The 18,935-nt window shown below is 31.5% G+C and overlaps 1 protein-coding gene across 1 annotated transcript in view; it reads left to right on the forward strand.

Annotated features, from left to right (window-relative positions):
• The first annotated feature begins 3,206 nt into the window (after positions 1 to 3,206).
• The window catches only part of LOC129229975 (zinc finger protein Gfi-1b-like), a 101,973-nt gene continuing 86,244 nt past the window's right edge, over positions 3,207 to 18,935 (forward strand). Inside the window, exon 1 of the mRNA XM_054864359.1 lies at positions 3,207 to 3,322. Within this exon, the coding sequence (XP_054720334.1) occupies positions 3,220 to 3,322 (103 nt within the window). The 5' untranslated portion in view covers positions 3,207 to 3,219. The remainder of the gene's footprint in view (positions 3,323 to 18,935) is intronic.

The raw sequence follows: 18,935 nt of genomic DNA on the forward strand, positions 1-18,935 counted from the left end.
AGGTCATTCGGTAAAATTGAAAAATGCTTTTCCTTCATTTTATCAGAAGCGTAAGAAAGGGGGTGAGGAGGTGGTGTCCAGGTCCGGACCCCTTGCATGAAGCTCAAAATCAAATAACTAGTTTCTGCAAAATATCGTCGCCTCGGAGCAACACTAAGATGCCTAATCCCAGAAATAACATTAAGATATTCTACTGTTGGTCTGGGGCGACGATATAAGCTCCTATAAAATGGGGTCGTTTCCAAAATTTTAAAAGTATTTTTTTTTCTGAAAGAGCATGCTTAAAAACATAAAATCTGTCCATTTTTTAAAAAAATTAAATAAGTTTAATATTTAAAAAAAAATACTTAAATCGGTGCTCTTTCATCGTTTAACGCTTCTGCCGATGACATCATAAATGATGAAATGCCATTCAGTGTTGCCGTTCACGGTCCAAAATATTTAATTTGCATCTTTACTCACGTGTATTGGCAACGATATGGTTGATAGCAAGCGTAGAGCCCAATTGTAATTCGCTTCTTGATTATCATAACGTGGAAATGCGGTAGACAGATGCGCCATTGTGCATCATTTGTGACGTCATAAAGACTACGTCTTGTTTGAAAATTCGGACATTTAAAAAATGAATTAAAAAATAACTGTTGAGAAAATAAAAGTATTTTCTGAGTCCGTGTTTTTTTTTTTTTTTTGCTTATTCTATCAATTTCAGTGACAAAAAGTACTACTTTTGACTAAAGGAAACAACCCCATTCACTCCTATAATGAAAGTTAAAGTGTTTCTCCTTTGTTTAAAAGATGTTTTTCACCATGTAAATCAATTTTATGTACATACATTTATTTCTATATAAAACTTTAATCAAATTATGACTGCATCTGTTTACATTTTCAAGTGGTCGAGTTGCACTTCTTGAATGAAATACTTACTGTCAGGAAAGGATTAAAAACTTGAAGGTTGAATTCCTTCAACTTCTTAAATCTTTTTTTGCAGCGAATATCCGCAAAAATCGTAAAAAATATTTGGAATCACAAATTGGCTCAGTAAAGGAATGAAGGAATAAATAATTCTTAGTAATATTCCATGTTAAAGTGCGCCAATTTATTAATCGAAACTAATTTTTGAATTTTCTTCGTTCAATCCTTAAACGGTGTGTATATGCTGCTTTTCATTTATTTATTTTTTTAAAAAGTAGCGAAGTAGCGACTACTTTTCAAAAGTAGTTTGCAGTAGCTACATTTTGAAAAAAGTAACCGTAGTTGTAGTTAACTACATTTTTAACAAAGTAGTTGTAGTTGTAGTTCGCTACGAAAAAAAAGTAGTTTTTACAACCACTCTTTTGATGCTTGATTTTTAAAATACGGAATAGCAGGAAATCTGGTTACTAATCCAGCAATGCCCAGTGTCATGCTCTTTTTTCAGCAAAGTCTTTTTTTTCCCATTGTGCTTCAAAAATAATTCTCTAACCTCCTGAAACACGAAAATGATTTTTCTCTACGTCTGATTGGAATAGTTGAAAAATAATTGAAGTAACAAAGTTACGTATGAAAACATATCTTTCACATCTCTTGCTCTTCAAAATCACCCAGGTAACTTTAAAAATTGTGATGATCTTCATTTTTCATCATTGAATCATCTATTCTAGGCCAGTCTCTAAACAATTCTTCTTGAGTCATGCTATAAATTTTACTCATAATTGAAACAATTTATTTTTTGTTTTCAATATCCAATCCAGACCATAGATAACCAAATGGCACCCTTATGGGTGTTATAGGGGTGCCGTAGGGAGACAAATGGCAAACTTAAAGAGGTGCCACTGGTGCTACACCATTTCACCCTAAAAAGTGTCATATGCAACCTGCAGTTTTCACTGTACTTGCTTTCTTTCTTTCTTCTTTTTTTTCAACACTCGACAACTTTTCTCTCTTTATGTGTCCTTGAAGAAAAGATTAAGTAGAAAAAAAAATGATAGTTTTAAAATTAGTAGGGAAGGAAAGCATTCAAAGTACTCCTTCATTATCCTCCCGTTGAGCTAAAGCTAATAAAAAGAGGTTTGATATAAGCTCAAGATTAATTCTATAATAATTTGTGACTGAAAAACCAAAGGGTAAAACAGAAAAATTCATTTTAAATTTTCTGTTAAGGGGGGGGGGGAGAGCCGACCTGTTTTTTAAAATTTATTTTAAATTTTTTTACTCCGAAATCTTTAACTTTTTTTTTTAATTTCAGCCTAACTAATCTCCTAAAAGTAGTTAGATAGCGACTACATTTAAAAAGTAGTTTGTAGTTGCTACATTTAAAAAGTAGTTTGTAGTTGCTACTTTTCAAAAATAGTAGTTGTCTACTACAAAAAAAGATGTCGTTATTCCGACCACTGACAGTAACATTCAAAAGCAGTTACAACACACAAGAAAAAAGATTTAAAATTTCTCAGTAATAGTCAGAGCCCACACATGTATTTATCATTTTCTGTCTGTGAATGCAGATCTTTTTTCCTCCTCTCCCAGCAGCAACTGCTTTTCAAATCAATCACCAATACGCTTCAATATCACTTATCAATGCTTTTCCAATCCCTCCTTTACCAAATTTATCTCACCCTCTCCAAAAATCTCTAAAGAAAAGGAGAAAAAGGAGAAGGAAACTAAAACAAAGAGCGAGAGAATGAAACCGAGAACTCTCGAGCCCCAAATCTCTACTCCACCGCCGCCTCTGATCTCTGTGAAGTTTTCCAAACAGAGCGAAGAGGCGAGCGTAGAAATCACTCAATTTAAGCGCACTCCCAGTCCACCTCTCATCTCGGGAAAGGGGCGTGTCCTCTCGGACCCTCATTCCTCCCCCCTTCGGAATATTTCCTCCGCCGACCACCCCGCGGCGCTGCGACCGCTAGGCGGCACGCGCGCAATGTCCGCCGTAAAAACGCGTGAGTTATTGGTGGAGAAACACATCGTCTGCTCTGGGGGCCTTAGAGAATCATTATAATAATCTCCGGGGCAATTTATTATCCCATCTTCCATTTTAAGATCGTCTTCATTTTTATATTTATTCCCCCGGAAAAAGTCTAAATATCAAAACCATCGAAGAGATTCGACCCCCCCCCCATATCATCCTGTCATATGGGCATTTATAATAACTGCTCATATCAGCACCGTTCGTGATATCTTCGGCACTTCCGGATTCGATTGTCCGGCGATGGGCGGCGGTGATTCGGCAATCCGGCCGGCGCTATGACGGAAGGTCCGGCTATCCTTGGCATCAAAGACGGTCCTTTGAATTTCCGGGAGATGGGCAGCGCCTTCCGAGTTGTCACCCCGAAAAGGTCCAGGGAAGGTAAGGATCACTTGGATTTTTATATTTTCTTGAATCTTTGTTCTATTTTTTGTGGGGTTTCAAATTCCTGTTCATTATATCCAATTTACTTCATTTATGTTTGATACGTTAATTGTTTTTATTTTTTAAGATTGAATAATGAGATTCTTTTAAAATGTTTTCGTTCCTTTATTAATATTTCATGCAAACTAATTACTTCCATGGCATGACGCATGAGTTTAGGAAACACATGGGAAAATGCCGTTTCTTCTTTTTCGAACTTTTAAAAAGTTAGAAGTTGAACGAAGTTTCTTTTTATAGTCTGATGTTGTTTCATTTATTCACATTTTTAAAAAAATGTTCCAAATCAATTTTATTCATTTCCGTGTAAAAGAAAAATTCTCCAAAATGGTTTCATTTGCATTTCACATGCAAGAAAAAGTGCTTCTCGGTAATATCATTACATCTCACACACAAGAAGATATGCTCTAAAAGAGTTCATTTACTTTGTACGAGTAAAATTGCTTAAATACTTTAATTTTTTACAACTGATGGCACAGCGACTCACTCTCAATAAAACTATTTAGTCCTAATTTTGTGATTATATTTCAATAACTTCAGGATATAAGATAAATAAAACACTTTTAATCTTTCCTGAAATTAAGGTTCGTTTCTTTTGTCCACTGGTTTGAACAATATTAAATGCATCTAAGTAGTTTCATTTTCAAGAATATTTTATTCCGTTATTAAACTTCTCGTAGAAGCTAAATTGCTTCAATGATACAAGGTTTATGAAAATAATTTTAAACATTTGACAGATTTTGCCGATTGTTTTTATTTTTATGTCGGATTCAAATTTCTGTTAAATAAATCAGTGTTACAACAAGGGGGAAAACTTTTAAATACTTTCATTAAGCAAAATTTAAGTCAGAACAACTTTCAATCGAAGTTCTTAAAAATATTCTGTTTTCACTTAAATCAACTATTTCCTGAAATGTTCTTTTCATTCTCTTTATTTTAGAACTTTATGTCATATTTTAAATTTCTGCTCAATAGACAGAAATCGTTCCTTTTGCATTTTATACGCAGGTAAAAATGTTAAAAAAATTTTAGCATTAAAAGTTGACAAATCGAAATGCTTCCGAAAGCATTTTGTTAAGGTAAAAATTTTTTCTCCAATAGTTAATTTCATGCTTAAAATTTTGAGAAATAAATATAACATTCTCTCCAAAGTGTTCATTTTACGTTTCTTTGCTTTTAGTTCTAATTTTCAAATGTAGATTCGAATTTCTATTCAATAGTTTTATCCAGTTAAAATGAGCATAGAACAAAATATTTTTTTTTAAAGGTTAAAACTCATAGAACTAACGACTTTTCTTGAAAGTTGAGATAGTATGATATTCCCTTTTTTTCCAATTTGCATTCATGTTGTAAATTTTAAGAAGTATTTCCTAGATCATTTAAAAAGTCCTATCGTTGCTCCTGCGTTCGAGTTTCGATTCACCAATATAAATTAGTTTCAAAATGCAGTAATCTAAATTAGTTTCAATGCACTAATGTTAATTATTTTGAATACATCAACGTTAACTAGGTTTTTCAACACACAAGTGTAAGTTAGTTTCATTGCACTAATGCAAATTAGTTTCAGTGCTCTAAAATAAATTAGTTCAAATGCACTAATGTAAATTAATTGCAATGAATTAACTTAAATTAGTTTCAATTGATTAACGTTAATAGTGAATATAACATCTTTTCTGCTGTGCAAAATGAAAAATAAATCACTTGAATTTACCCGATTAAAAATTTAATAATGAAATAAAACTTCCAACAAAGAGTATAAATAAAATAATTTCTACGATGTTTTAAATTTGTTTTGTGCAACAAAAATATTTGGTTCAATACGAATCGAGACACATTATTTATATCTTTAAAACTTTTAAAGGAAGTGCATTATTTTATGCGTCTCCTACTCTAAAAGTTGAAATCATTTCTAAATTTTTATCAACAAAATTAAAGCGCTTCGGTTTAAATTAATTTACATTAGTTCATTGCAATAAGTTTACATTAATTAATTGCAATTAATTTACATTAGTGCATTTGAACTAATTTATGTTAGAGCATTGAAACTAATTTACATTAGCGCAATGAAACTAACTTTTGTGTTGAAAAACTAATTAACGTTAATGCATTGAAACTAATTTAAATTAATTCATTGCAATTAATTTACATTATTGCATTTGAACAAATTTATATTAGAGCACTGAAACTAATTTACAACAGTGCAATGAAACTAACTTACACTTGTGGGTTGAAAAACTAATTAAAGTTAATGTATTTAAACTAATTAACATAAGTGCATTGAAACTAATTTAGATTGCTGCATTGAAAGTAATTTATATTGGTGTATTGAAACTAGAGAGCAAGTGCAACGATAGAAGTACGTTTTAAATGATCTAGGAAATACTTCTTAAAATTTACAACATGAATGAAAATTGGAAAAAAGGGAATATCATATTATCTCAACTTTCAAGAAAAATCGTTACTTCTATTGGTGTATTGAAGAGATTCAACTGAGGGTTTTTTTTCCTCTCTCTCTTTATTTATTTATTATTTTTAATGAAAAACTAATTTTAGAGTGAAACATTTTTAGCAAAAGTTTTCAAATTTTTATTCACTCATTTCATTTTTTTAAAATAATTAATTATTGAAACATAAATTTAAAATCAGACTGTATTCAATAAAGATGTCCAGGAAAAATGTTAGTATTAGGTATAAAATATCGTCGAAATCTTAAGTTAAAAACCTGTTTTTTATTAAGTATCCCCCCTCCAAAAAAAAAATACGTTCATTTAATATCAATGGTAACGAAAACGTAAATCTTTGAACTCAAAAATTATTTGAGAAAATATTCTGGAACTTCGTTGGAAGTCTTACAGTACATTGATGTTGCGACGACTATATGCAACATTGCCATTAGGAAAATAAATAAATACCTTTGTATTATACAAAGTAACTGTAATTAACAATGTTGATCGTACATAAAGCACAAATAAGCAATTGATTTGCAGACACGTGTTTCGAGGTTTCAAGGATTCATATTCAATGCAAACTAGTGTCAGTTATGGGATATCAAGTCATCCGAGAATAGCTTAATATTAATCCGAGAGAACTTTTCTCGGATAACTTTACATTTAAAAGCTCGCCACTTCTTTGCATTGAACAAATTTCAATGCAAAGTGCGAGCTTTGGGATGTAAAGTTATCAGAGAATTAGCTTAATAAAATCCAAGAAAGCTTTTTTTTGGATGACTTTAAGCTCCCGCTTCTTTGCTTTGAACAAATTTCAATGCAAAGTGCGAGCTTCGAGATGTAAAGTTATCAGAGAATTAGCTTAACATAATCCGAGAAAGCTTTTTTCAGATGACTTTAAGCTCCCGCTTCTTTGCATTGAAAAAATTTCAATCCAAAGTAGTGCGAGCTTTCGGGAGCAATATTATCCGCGAATAGCCTAATATTAATCCGAGAAAGCTTTTCTCGGATGACTTAACATTCTTAAGCTCACACTTTTTTTGCACTAAAAAATAGGTTCCTTGAAACCTCAAAACAGGTGCCAGCAACTCAGTTGATTATTTTCGCACTGTCTATGCTGTTCACTATTGTTATTACCATATAGATTTTATCATGAGCAAGCAGTAATATAATTTTTAAGGTTATGGGAAATATTTAAGCGATGTATCGGAAAATGTCTAATTCATTTTAATTTTGATGGGGATAACATTTTCCGCTTGAGAACAGAATTTAAGGCTGGTTTAACAAAGTTTATTCTGAGAAGTTTTAACTGTAAAAATTAAAATTTTACGCAATAACCAATTTTAGCAAGATGAAGTTATAATAACATGCATGTTACTAATGTATATACATATATGAAATTGGTGACTTATGTTCACGTCACGAATATCTAAACGCAATTCGTAACGTTTTGACAAATAATTTGAAAACACAATAATTCTCATATTACTATTTTGAAAAATCAAAATGTTACTGAATATATTTTTAACAAGCGTAATATGCATTCTGAAATTGCTTAATATGAGCAATGTTTCATACGGAAATCTTTAACACAATTTTTTAAATATATATATATATTCTATGTGTGGGAGTATGAGGGATATGACATCGACAACAATCAAAGAATATGTGCTTCATAAATCGTAAAATATACGCTAACTCATATTATGTTCAAAAATATTCGACAGTTGCAAGAAAAATTATGAATCAACGTAACAAAATTTTGAAAGAAAAGTTTTTTTTAAGGGGGTTTGGGGAGATACTTAATAGAAGAGCTCATGAAAGACCTGGTAATTTGTGAAACAAAAGTTTAAATAACACATAGAATCATTCTTTGTTTCTAGCGAGAAAGTTTTAAAAGGAAAAAAAATGGATACAGTAAAAAAGATAAGTGCTTGTCATTACGACATTTCATTAATTTGTTACTATCCGATTATATATTTTTTTATGTTTCTATAAAACAGAAGTAATAAAATAAATGAATAAATCAAAAAGCGTAAAATCACAGCATGACTGAACTGATTCACAACGTGTTCCCAAATATTCCACAAATTCACAAAACCATCTTTGGTTCAGTAAATAAGATATAATAACAGGGAAAAAACAATAATGTCAGCACTCAAATCGAATACCAGCCAAAGTGACTAGGTATAAGTCCTTCAATACAGTAATAAATCAATACGAAATTGTCAATCATCCAACTGAACTCTTGAATCATCCTGATTCGACAAATATGCCGAGGACCCATTTTTATCTCAAAAATTGGTGTGCCAATTATTCCGAGACTTTAAACCTCATGGACTTAGCAATAGTATCAGACATTCCGTTAAAAGAAGAAAGAAAGAACTACATAATAAAAGTTGCAATTTTAAATGCAAATTTTAAATCGGATGATTTGCTATTGCAACGTATTCAAAATACTAATATTTCTAACAGATCAACAGATATGCCATTCGAATTCAAACGTTTGTAGTTTATGTAGTAAATCGGATTTGTTATGACCATTGACAAAATTCAGGGGTCAAGCGTCGGAAAATCTTTTGCTAAGTCAGGTTCTGATAAGTTGAATTTCCGATGATGAGCTGAAACTAAAGGTTTCCATTTGCTAAAATTAATGTGAGGAAGGTGGTTTACGTTAAGATAAGGATTGTTGGAATTGGACCAATCTAAGAATTTTGCTTCTTTTAATACAAATATAAATGAACTCGCCCGGTGTCAAGCATATTTTACCAGAGCCAGACTATTCGTCCCAAACGGAGAAACAAAAATATTATGTCTTCAACAGCATCTCAATAAATACAATTAAATTACTTTCTTTCTTTGGGTGGTATTGCAACGTAAGCCCCTTGTAGATTAGTTTAAAATGAATCGATGATCCAGTTTTTTTTTTAAATCTTCATCGGGGGTTTTAGATTTAATGCAAATCACGTGGTGAACGGTAAGGCGTTGCGGAGTTTAGATCAGGACCTGTAGTACTGATTTTAATCTTAACATTGTGGATCGAGTTGCTGGGGACTTGTACAAGATGTGACTGCTGTGAAAACTCAACAAACACTCAAGTTACCAGGTAGTTGTTTTCAAGAGAGTTGGTTTTGAAGGGAGTTGTATAAACCTTTAGGAAGGAGTAGCTATATACAGGTAGCTTCTTGATAATGTTTTTAAAGGGAAGCGGAGGAGTAGCGTATTAGGAGTTCAAAGGAGTAGCTTATTAAGAGTTTTAAAGTGAGTTGTTTGTTTTGAATTCTTAAAGAGGGTTTCTTGCGGGGTTTCTTTAAAAAGTGTTCGTAGTTTGTTGGAGGAGAGCGGCAAGTTAAGTTTTTAAAAGGTGTCGCTTATTAGGTGTTTTTAAAAGGAATGCTTTTTAATGAGTTTTCTTTTATTTTTGGGGGCAGCATTACAGTTCTTTAAGTTTTTTTCGACATTTTATAAGGAGTTTTCTGTTAAAAATTTTTTCACGCATTCGATTATGAGGAGTTTTCAAAGGGACAAGTTGCTTGTTAAGAAATTTTAAAGCTATACTTTCCGAAGGAGAATTCTAGAGGGAATCCTACTCTAAGAGTTTTGGCTTTTGGACAGAGGCAGCTCATAAAACTTGGAATGGAAAGACTTGGTTAAGAGTTTTGCAAAAAAAATTCTTGATAAAGATTTAGTAAAAAAATGCTTGATAAGGGTTTTGTAAAAATGTGTTTGATAATGTTTCAGGGTCAATACGAATTTTGCAAAGAAGTAGGTCAATAGAGCTTCGGAGAAAGGCATGCTAACAGTTTTGGGAAAAGTTGCTTGAAAAGAGTTTAAGAAGTAAGAGTTCATTGAAATTGCATTGTTCAAGTCGACAACGTGGACCAACAAAAAATCTGCGTCAACTTCTCAAAAAGATGATTTTCGAATTAGGAACTTTGACTTGAGCTTTGATTTCACTAATCAGGAGCTTTGTAAATCTGAGCTTACCAAGATTCTTTTGATTAGTAAAATTTTGTGAATAACAACTATCACAATCCTTATTAACGAATAATTTTACACCACCCCAAAGAGGTATAGGAAGTTGTCTTCAAAATGTCTTTTATTGTATCACAAGTGAGCTTATATTTCAACAAAAATTTATGTTTTGAAAAATCATCTAATTTTTGATGCGTGCTATAACTTAAAAGCACCCAGCTTTCTTTTTTCAAAATTTCTCCAGTAGATGTGAATTACTTTCGCAACTTTTGAAATCAGGTCAAAAAGTTGTTGATTGAAACCAACCTTTTTTTTAAATGCATTGTTTAAATAAAAAAAAATCATTCACATAAAGCACATCTAAATCTATATTAAACTGTTTGATTATGATCTATAAAAGATTATGCTATAAAATAAAGCAATAATAAAGGGAAAGGCAACACAAATAAAGTCAAATTGTCCAAAAAAAGAAAAAAAAAAACTTTTCAAAGTATTTTTGATAACTTTTTTTCTGCTTTATTATTATTTTTTAAAATTTAATTTTTGTTTTAGCACAAAGTAGTTTAGATCTTTTTTTTTAATTATAGTAAAACTTTTTTTTAATATCAGAGATATTTAGAGTAGAAATAAAGTTTCTGTAAGTAATGTAGTTTCTTAAAAACATGTTTGGGGGTGATCGGGTATATAGCGGACTGACCAGCAAATAGACTAACCGACACACAATGCACTCACATAAAGAAACCCTCAAGGCTTTCTTTTTTTAATTGTATTTTGATTAATTTAATTGATTTTTGATCATACTTCGCAATCACATTTTAATGCTTTTTTGCTTCTTTTAAAGATTGCTTCATTGTAACTATCTTTTTTTTTTTTACTTTAAAAGAGAGAGAGAGAGATAGAGAGGGAGTAGAAGAATTGTGTTTGCTGCAATTAAAAAAAACGTAAAATGATTTTAAAAACTTTTTAAAAATTGCATTTTAAGAACACGAAAGAAGGAAATCACTCTCAGTTTCCACAAAAACTAGCTTCTTAAAGGATTAGCTACAAGGTATTAATATTTTTAAATGAATCTTCGAGCGTACTACTGATTAATTGAAAATTATTTAACGTGCAGTAAGCAATTTGAATAAATTATAAAATCCTACGTAAAGCTTATCTAGCGTTTTTTTTTTCTGCTGAATGAATTTTTTTTCTACAGTATCATACTTACATGACAATTATATTTAAATTTATCTATTCAAATACAATTCCTGCACCATTTTTTCTAGCGAGGCTAATTATCTTTCTGGTTTTAAAAGCACAATAATTTTTAACTAAAGAAAAATCAATAACAAAAACATTTGTTTCTTCCATAAAAATATTTCTGTTTCCCCATATTTGAAAATTTTGCTGCTTGTTCATTAAAGGTAAGTCACTTGTCGCATTTTATGTTTTTGTCAATTTTAACTTATTTATAGCTATTGTAAACAAAAATTTTCGCATTTGGCGTCATTCTACAATTTCAGTTTCTAAAGTCTAGGGTGGCCATATACTTGTAAATATCGCCAATCCCTTCAAGCATTTTTACTATTGTCAACAAAAAACTTAATGTAGAAAGTCGTATCTTTAAAGTAATTCCTCTTTTGAATTTTTGAAATTTTTGCTATACTGTTCATCTCATCCGAAGTAGCCCGGGTCAGGTGGACCATTTGGATGGGACAGACGGATCACAATAAAATTATGAAATAATTGCACATTTCTCTCTACGTAGTATAAAAACGTCCAAAAAGCGTATGTGTGTTTGAACTCGCACTACCCGGCCGATTTCGCTGAAATTTTCAGTTTGTTCCTTTAAGTCCTGAAAAGGTTTGCAAACCAGTTCGAAAAAAATTCGACGAATTTCTTTTTTTATTCCAATTTAAGCCCAATTTTGACATAAATTCTCGAATATGAAGCTGAAAAAATACTTGCACATATATTAATGTTACGAATCTTTGGAAAGAGTAGAATTTCCGCATTCTACGCAATTTGTTTCAATGCTCTAACGTAATTACGGCGGGAGTTATTTGCGTTTATAGCTCGAATTATTTTAGATTTAGGTGCAATTTAGGCACTACTTTCTTCATTACATTTATCAATAAAAAATGAAGGGATTGTTTCACAGTTTTCTTTTTGACACCATTGGAAAAAGCGACAGTTTTTATTCCAGATCTATCTCGATCTATGGTCGGAAAACTAAGCTTCTATCTCGAAAGGAGAAAAATTACATACCTTTTTAAATCAAGTTCAAAAAATCTCATCTCCATTCATATTATTAACCATTTTCTTTCGCATTTTAATTCCATCAACTCATTTTTTTTCGTGTTTCCATGGTTACGCTTTTTAAATTCATCCTCGATTTAATTTCTCAAAAGTATTTTAATATCTGTCGTCATTGTTTGGAAGGGAAATTTTGCACGATGTTTTTTTTTTTATATTTAATTATTTAAGCCTGATTGTTGAATGTACGTCACTTAACACAATTTTTATTTTCAAGATGGACCGGGCAAAGCCAGGCAACGCAGCTAGTTATATTTATAAATGTTTATTTTCATTACTTTTTTTAAACCAATCCTAAAATATATCAGAATTTACGTAAGCAGACTGTGGCGACATTTTAATTTGTGCTCCAGACGGCATTCTATCTAACAACCCATCTTTTATGTTGTTTCCTTTCAAACTACAATAAGGAAAAAATGTTCCCTCTCCATTACAGCATGCTCAAAGTGAAATAGTTTCTCCTTCCACTCCAAATATAATTAATACCACATTTTTAGATTCTTTAATGGCCACTACTTCGCCTGGCTTATTATTCAACTGTAAAACAGTTTCATCTTTATTAAAGATACAAAGGAGCTTTTCAAAAATATAATATTCGTTAAAAAAACCTTCGAACAGCTATATTCTTTTCTTCAACGACTTTAACAGCATTTCTCAAATTAGCTGCACTTCATTCCCGCGTTTTTACTACTTTTTTCTAATATAGGTAGTTGACATATTATAAACACAGAAAAATACCATACTTTAGTATTATTAATTCAGTTCTTAAAAATCAATTTTTAAAAAATTTCAAGATTGTAATCAAGGTCCAACACTCCCGTCTAGACGTGGTCCGTCTCTCCCGATTGTCGGGTTGAAAAGTACAAAAAAAAAAAAAAAAAAAAAATCCCCCCCCCCTAACCTTTTACTGTAGGTTTCACGTTGCCATTTTAGGTTATTAGGAAATCGGCATGTACCCAGACATTACATCATCAAAAGCAGTCACATTACATTTGATAAAATAGCTTAGATTGTGTAATTATAGTTTTGTAAAAAAAAAAAAAAAAAAAAAATATTCGACTTACAGAAAGAAACTGATTTTTAGCTTAAAAAATTTTTTTTTTTGAGAAGCAAACTGCAGCACGTCATACGAAATGTCTTTCTGTTCCTGACTGAAATGGTGGTTTCATCTATTGAGAGCCGCAATAACGAAATTTTTGACTGGTCCATCTCTCCCGGAGTTACCCTATCAAAAGTTTCCATCTTTTATTATATTTCATTAAAAAAAAATTTCTAATTCAAAAAGCAATTTTGCTACGACAATATTGTATTTGGACGTAATAGAGTTAACAAAGAAGCAGTTGGGATTTGAACCTGGGATGTCTACTTCCTTGCAAGATTCCTATACTGACATTTTTTTTATTTTTAAACTGAGAATATTTGTTTTACTTTCGTTATAGAACAATATCAGGCGATATATGTTCAAGCGATATGATCAAGCGATATGAATCATTCAAAAGTATAAGTTTAAATCGGAAGGCTCAGTCATAACTACTATTTTGAAATGACGCTCTTATATTAAGCAAAAGTTCAACCCAATTTTTAATTCCTAAAACAATTAAGAACATCGAAATCTTATTTCTAACTTACGTCAATGAATGCATACAATCCTTTTTTTTTTCTTTTTGTGTAATCAAGTTGACTTCCGATCTGCTGAGGTTTATAACGATTCAATTGTTAAAATAGGGGTGAGGATAGATGGTTAGCATTGGTGATACATCAATTATTGGTGTTGTGCCAATGTAAGAGTGTCTCCTCTTTCAATCCAAATCTAAATGAGCGCGTCCAAAGTCAAGCATCAAGTTGCTAGAGTCCCATTACATGTGGAAGTATAAATTTTCAGGTAGTAAACTTGGATATTTCTGTTTGATGACTCTATCGATATTTGGACTGTAATAAAAAAAACCTCAACTAACGAGAGAAACCGAAATACATGAAAACAATATTACAAATAAAAGCATTTAAAAAGGGTTAAAATCTCGACAATCAGTTGTTTCGGGGCTATCGACACAAGTATCTTCATTAGTGCATAAAAATGAATGGTTTATGAAAACCTAACAAACGATCAAGTGAACCCACAAAAAAGCGGTTCACAAAAGCTCAAATATAGATCAAATGAGCCTATAAAAAGGATGGCTCAAGAAAATCCAAATACGGTCAAGTGAACGCTATAGCAGTTCGAAATTAACAAATCAAAATAATCTCGAAATTCATAATAGCAATTTTGAAAGCAATAATCCTCTTTACATAATTTTTCTTTTACAAATCAATCTAACTTTAGTGCCACTTCCGTAAAATTGAAAAAACGTTTGACCATCACCGGAAATTACTGGTGAAAGTACTTAAAACAATAGATATAACAACAACAATCAACAACTCTTGTACATAACTTTACCTTTATAAATCAATCTAATCCAACTGCTACTCTCGTGAACTAGATGTCCAGATTTGAGGGCAGTAACTTAATTGGATTTGACCCATAAGCTGAAGGTTTTATACTAACCGTAAGTTTTCTTGAAGAAAGAGTTTAAAACAAAGGACATAAAAGGTACAATCAATACTCTATTAGATAATTTTACCTTTACAAATCAATCTAAGACAACTGCCGCTTCAGCGAAATTGGTGTCCGGAACTGAAGGCAATTATTTAATTAGATTTGGCATTGCCAAAAAAAAAAAAAAGGTTTTATACCACCGTAATTTCTTGAAGAACAAGCCTAAAACTAAAGACATAAAAGCAACAATCAATACTCCTGCACATAATTTCACCTTTACAAATCAATCTAACCCAACTGTCACAAACGCGAACTTGATGTCCAGATTTGAGGGCAGTCACTTAATTGGATTTAACCCACATGCTTAAATTTCTAACTGCCATGCCATTTAGTGTCTCCGGAATGGCCAAGCAGGTCATCTGTCTGCCTGTTCCAGTGGCCATCTCCATTAAAGTCCGCCAACTATGGAATTCCGATGACACAAATTACCGCCTTAACTTTACAGTAGCGAAACACAGATTACTGCACTACTTGGAGAAAGTGCTTCATCGCCTCTTTATGGCTGATGTACCGTTTCTGAGGAAATTTTTATCGCTGGAACTAAAGTTGGACATTAGTGTTTAAGTCTTTCATTCTATTCATTAAGTAGAAAACTTTTGACGGCGCAGGAGGAAGAGTTTCAAAATGGTCTGGATAGAGAATTTTGATTAAATGATTTAAAATCATCACTAGATGGATCCGGACTTCGGATTTTAACCCCGTTTTATCTCAGTTACAATGGTATCTGTAAAATTTGATACTTGATTCGATGTTGAAGAAGGATTGGTTGTGAGGGCTACTATTATTTGTTGCATTTACATTTGTTTGTTTGTATTTAAGGCTAAATCATTTTGAATCTTTACCGAATGCAACTAAATTTTGGATTTCCTACCTGCAAGAGAGAAATCATAGAAAGAACAAACTACCAACACATGACAATGTAAACTGAATAACAGCTTTCCTTTTGTCTTATTTTCCCTCAGATACTCCCTCACTCATACAATAATCAGCAATATGTAGAAATGACTTATTTTAAATAGCCATTCAGCTATTCAAAACATCTGATATTTTTAATAGCTTTCCACTTGCCTTATTTTCCCTTAGATATACTCACTCACTCATTCAGTAATCAGCAATATGTAGAAATGACTTATTTTCCGTAACCATTCAGCTATTCAAAACATCTGATGTCCCCCCCCCCCATGTTTCCTTGCTCTTATCCTTCTTCCTTCCACACAAAAATAATAGTAGATGATTATTAATTGCTTACCATAAATTTATATACATAGTAATAAGTAGTTCGTAACGCTAAATCTTGAAATATATTAAATTTTTTTCAACGTAAAAATACAGGTAATGAATTTTTCTATTATTTTTAACTCTTATTTGTACTTGTACAGGGAAAAATAAAAATATTTCGAGATTTAGCACTACGTACGGAACATTTCACTACCAAAATACTGTGAAATGACCCAAAAACTTGTGTAACTAATAAAATGGCGCTGTTTGAAAAGATTTTTGGAAAACTGATGATACCCAATAAAAGTGGAATGTAATTTTACTTTAAAAACCGTGGAAGAGAAATAAAGAAAATTGAATTCAAAAAGAAAAAAAAGAAAAACTAAAAGGATTGATCAAAAATTAAACGACTCATGCACTTAAGTCAGCTATAAAGTCTTTAATTTTCTTGACAGACAGCTTAGAGCAATCTCTATACGTAACAGGATAATTAATTTAAGAAATTCGATAATGCCGGGGAAAGTGGGGCTGTGTGCGCCTTGAAGAAAAATTTAATTTACTCGGTTAATCGTCAGGAAATTAAGAAATACAGAACTCAAAGAGGAAAACACAAGTTATTAACAGCAAAAATAAAAGGCAATTGATGACAGTATTTTCAATAAACAGCCCATTAAAAATGAGTTTCGACTGTTAGCCTTTTGCGAAATGATTATATGTTCGCTTTCCGTTCAATGTCCTGTTACGACCTAATTGGTGTTAAGCAGTAACTTAAGTGCGTTTGAGAAGAGAACAATACGATATAATTCATTCTCTATGGATGTAGTGCGCAAAAATAAAATGAAAGTCATTACATAAATAAATGCAACTTATATAGATAAATAGGAGGATAAATGGTAGAGTCGAGGGATGTATGACACTATATCAGATTAAGAAATTTCTTAGGAATTTTTTTAAACGAAAATGAAAACAAATATAACTTGGGAAAAACTTAAGGGTTTTTTTTTTTTTAATTTCCATATACTCCCATTTTTACAATGTGACTATTTTTTTTTTCAACTACTGAATGATTTTTATAAGTTTTGCAATAAAGATTTCACCGATTTTGTTAGTATGACTTTTTGTTATCATATTATCTTTATTATTCTTAAATGGTATCATTTGTGGTTTTTCAATTTTATTTTTAAAAAATTCAGTCTTTGAAAAAAAGCACCCACCAAAATTAGTTTCTGAGTACACCACTGAAACAGTGATATATATTTTACTTCGGTGTAAACTGGACAAGATTGCGCGGCTGAACACCTTGCCAGGATAAGGATTTGTAACTCGAGTGAATGTTTCATATGCAGGACTGGGAAAAGGAAACCTCATCTATTTATCTGTTAGGGACTAGACCCCGAATTAAAACGAAAAGGGTGTACTTGGTACTGGAGAGCCAGAAAGCTCATATACGAATCATATGGTCTTCTTACAATATGCTTCTAGCTTTTAGATTTTTAAAATTTCTGAATTTTTAAAATTTTCGAACTTTTTAGATGTTTTATATTTTTGAGCTTTTGTGTAATTTTTGATTTTTTTATTCTTGAATTTTAATTTTGTATTATTTTATTATTCGTACTTATTTTGAAAGTGTTTTTTGGGTTTAAGTTTTTACCTTACCCTTTAATCATTTTTGTCATGATTATCTTCGAGGTTTTAAAAATAATCTGGCTTGTTGAGAAGCATGATTTATCAGGATTAAATTCTAACTTTCCGTTTGAAATAAAAACTTCCCAGAAAGTAGCGTTTTAGGGATGAAGTTGAATATATAACATCCATCTAGTTGCGATAACATCTATCTAGTTGGTGCCACCAAAGATAGGGAAAAATTCAATTTTAGTAACCAGTTCAAATGCAAAGACTCAAAATCAAAGTAGTTAATTGTACAAATAAATATCTGAAAAATACAAAACAAATGTCCCCTCTGACTACCATAGAGATCTATTAAACTTTGTGGAATGGAGTGTGTTGTCTCCAAAAGGAGACGATGTCATGAACAGTCATTGGACGAATCCTTGTCTATACTTATAATTAGAATGCCATTAGCGTGTAACTAGAAAATTTTAAAATTTTGCTGAAACAGGAAAAAAAATCTTTCCAACAAAATAAGGATTTATGAATGGAAAATATTACTTCTCTGAAAGCAATATTCTCAGGGATGGAAGTTAACACTTTCAGCTTTGATGGCATTTTCTATCTCTCTCTAATTGGTGCTGCCAAAAAAATGAAGTATTAGATTTGAGTAACCAGTCTTCTCAAACAAATATAAAGACTCCAAATCAAAGTAGTTAATTGAAAAAATAAAAAATTCAAAAAATAAGAAAATAAATGTTGATGAAGGATGTAAAAGAGAACTCTGCTGGCTACCACATCAATCTAGTGAGCTTTGTGGAATGGAGTGTTTGATATTCTAGAGGAGACGACGCTTTGAACAGTTATTGGACGAACCCTCGTCAACTTTCAAAATTTTACTGAAACAAGAGGGGGGGGGGGATCGTTCCTACAAAATGAAGATTTCAGAATAGAAATTAGTATTTTCTGAAAATAATACTTTCAGCAATGGAGCTGATCACTACTTCTTGATGACATCCTCTTTCTAGATGATATAAAAAAAAGAGGAAAAATTTGATTTTAGTAACCAGTCTTCTGAACAAAATATAAAGAATCCAAATCAAAGTACTAGTTAATTGAACAAATTCAATATCCGAAAAATTAGAAAATAAATGCAGATGAATGAAGTAAAAGAAAACCCTTCTGACTGTGTGCCACATCATTCTATTAATTTTTGTGGAATGGAGTGTTTGACCTTCTAGAGAAAGAATCCTCGTCAACTTATAATTAGAGTGCTTTTAGCTTGTATAGAAACTTTCAACATTTTTTTGAAACAGCAGGGTAAAAAATCGTTTCAACAAAACAAGGCTTTCAGAATAGAAAATATTACCTCTCTGGAAGTAATATTTTTCGGAATGGAACTGAACATTTCCGG

The sequence above is a fragment of the Uloborus diversus genome, chromosome 9 (genome assembly GCF_026930045.1).
Source record: "Uloborus diversus isolate 005 chromosome 9, Udiv.v.3.1, whole genome shotgun sequence".
NCBI classification, from domain to species: Eukaryota; Metazoa; Arthropoda; class Arachnida; order Araneae; family Uloboridae; genus Uloborus; species Uloborus diversus.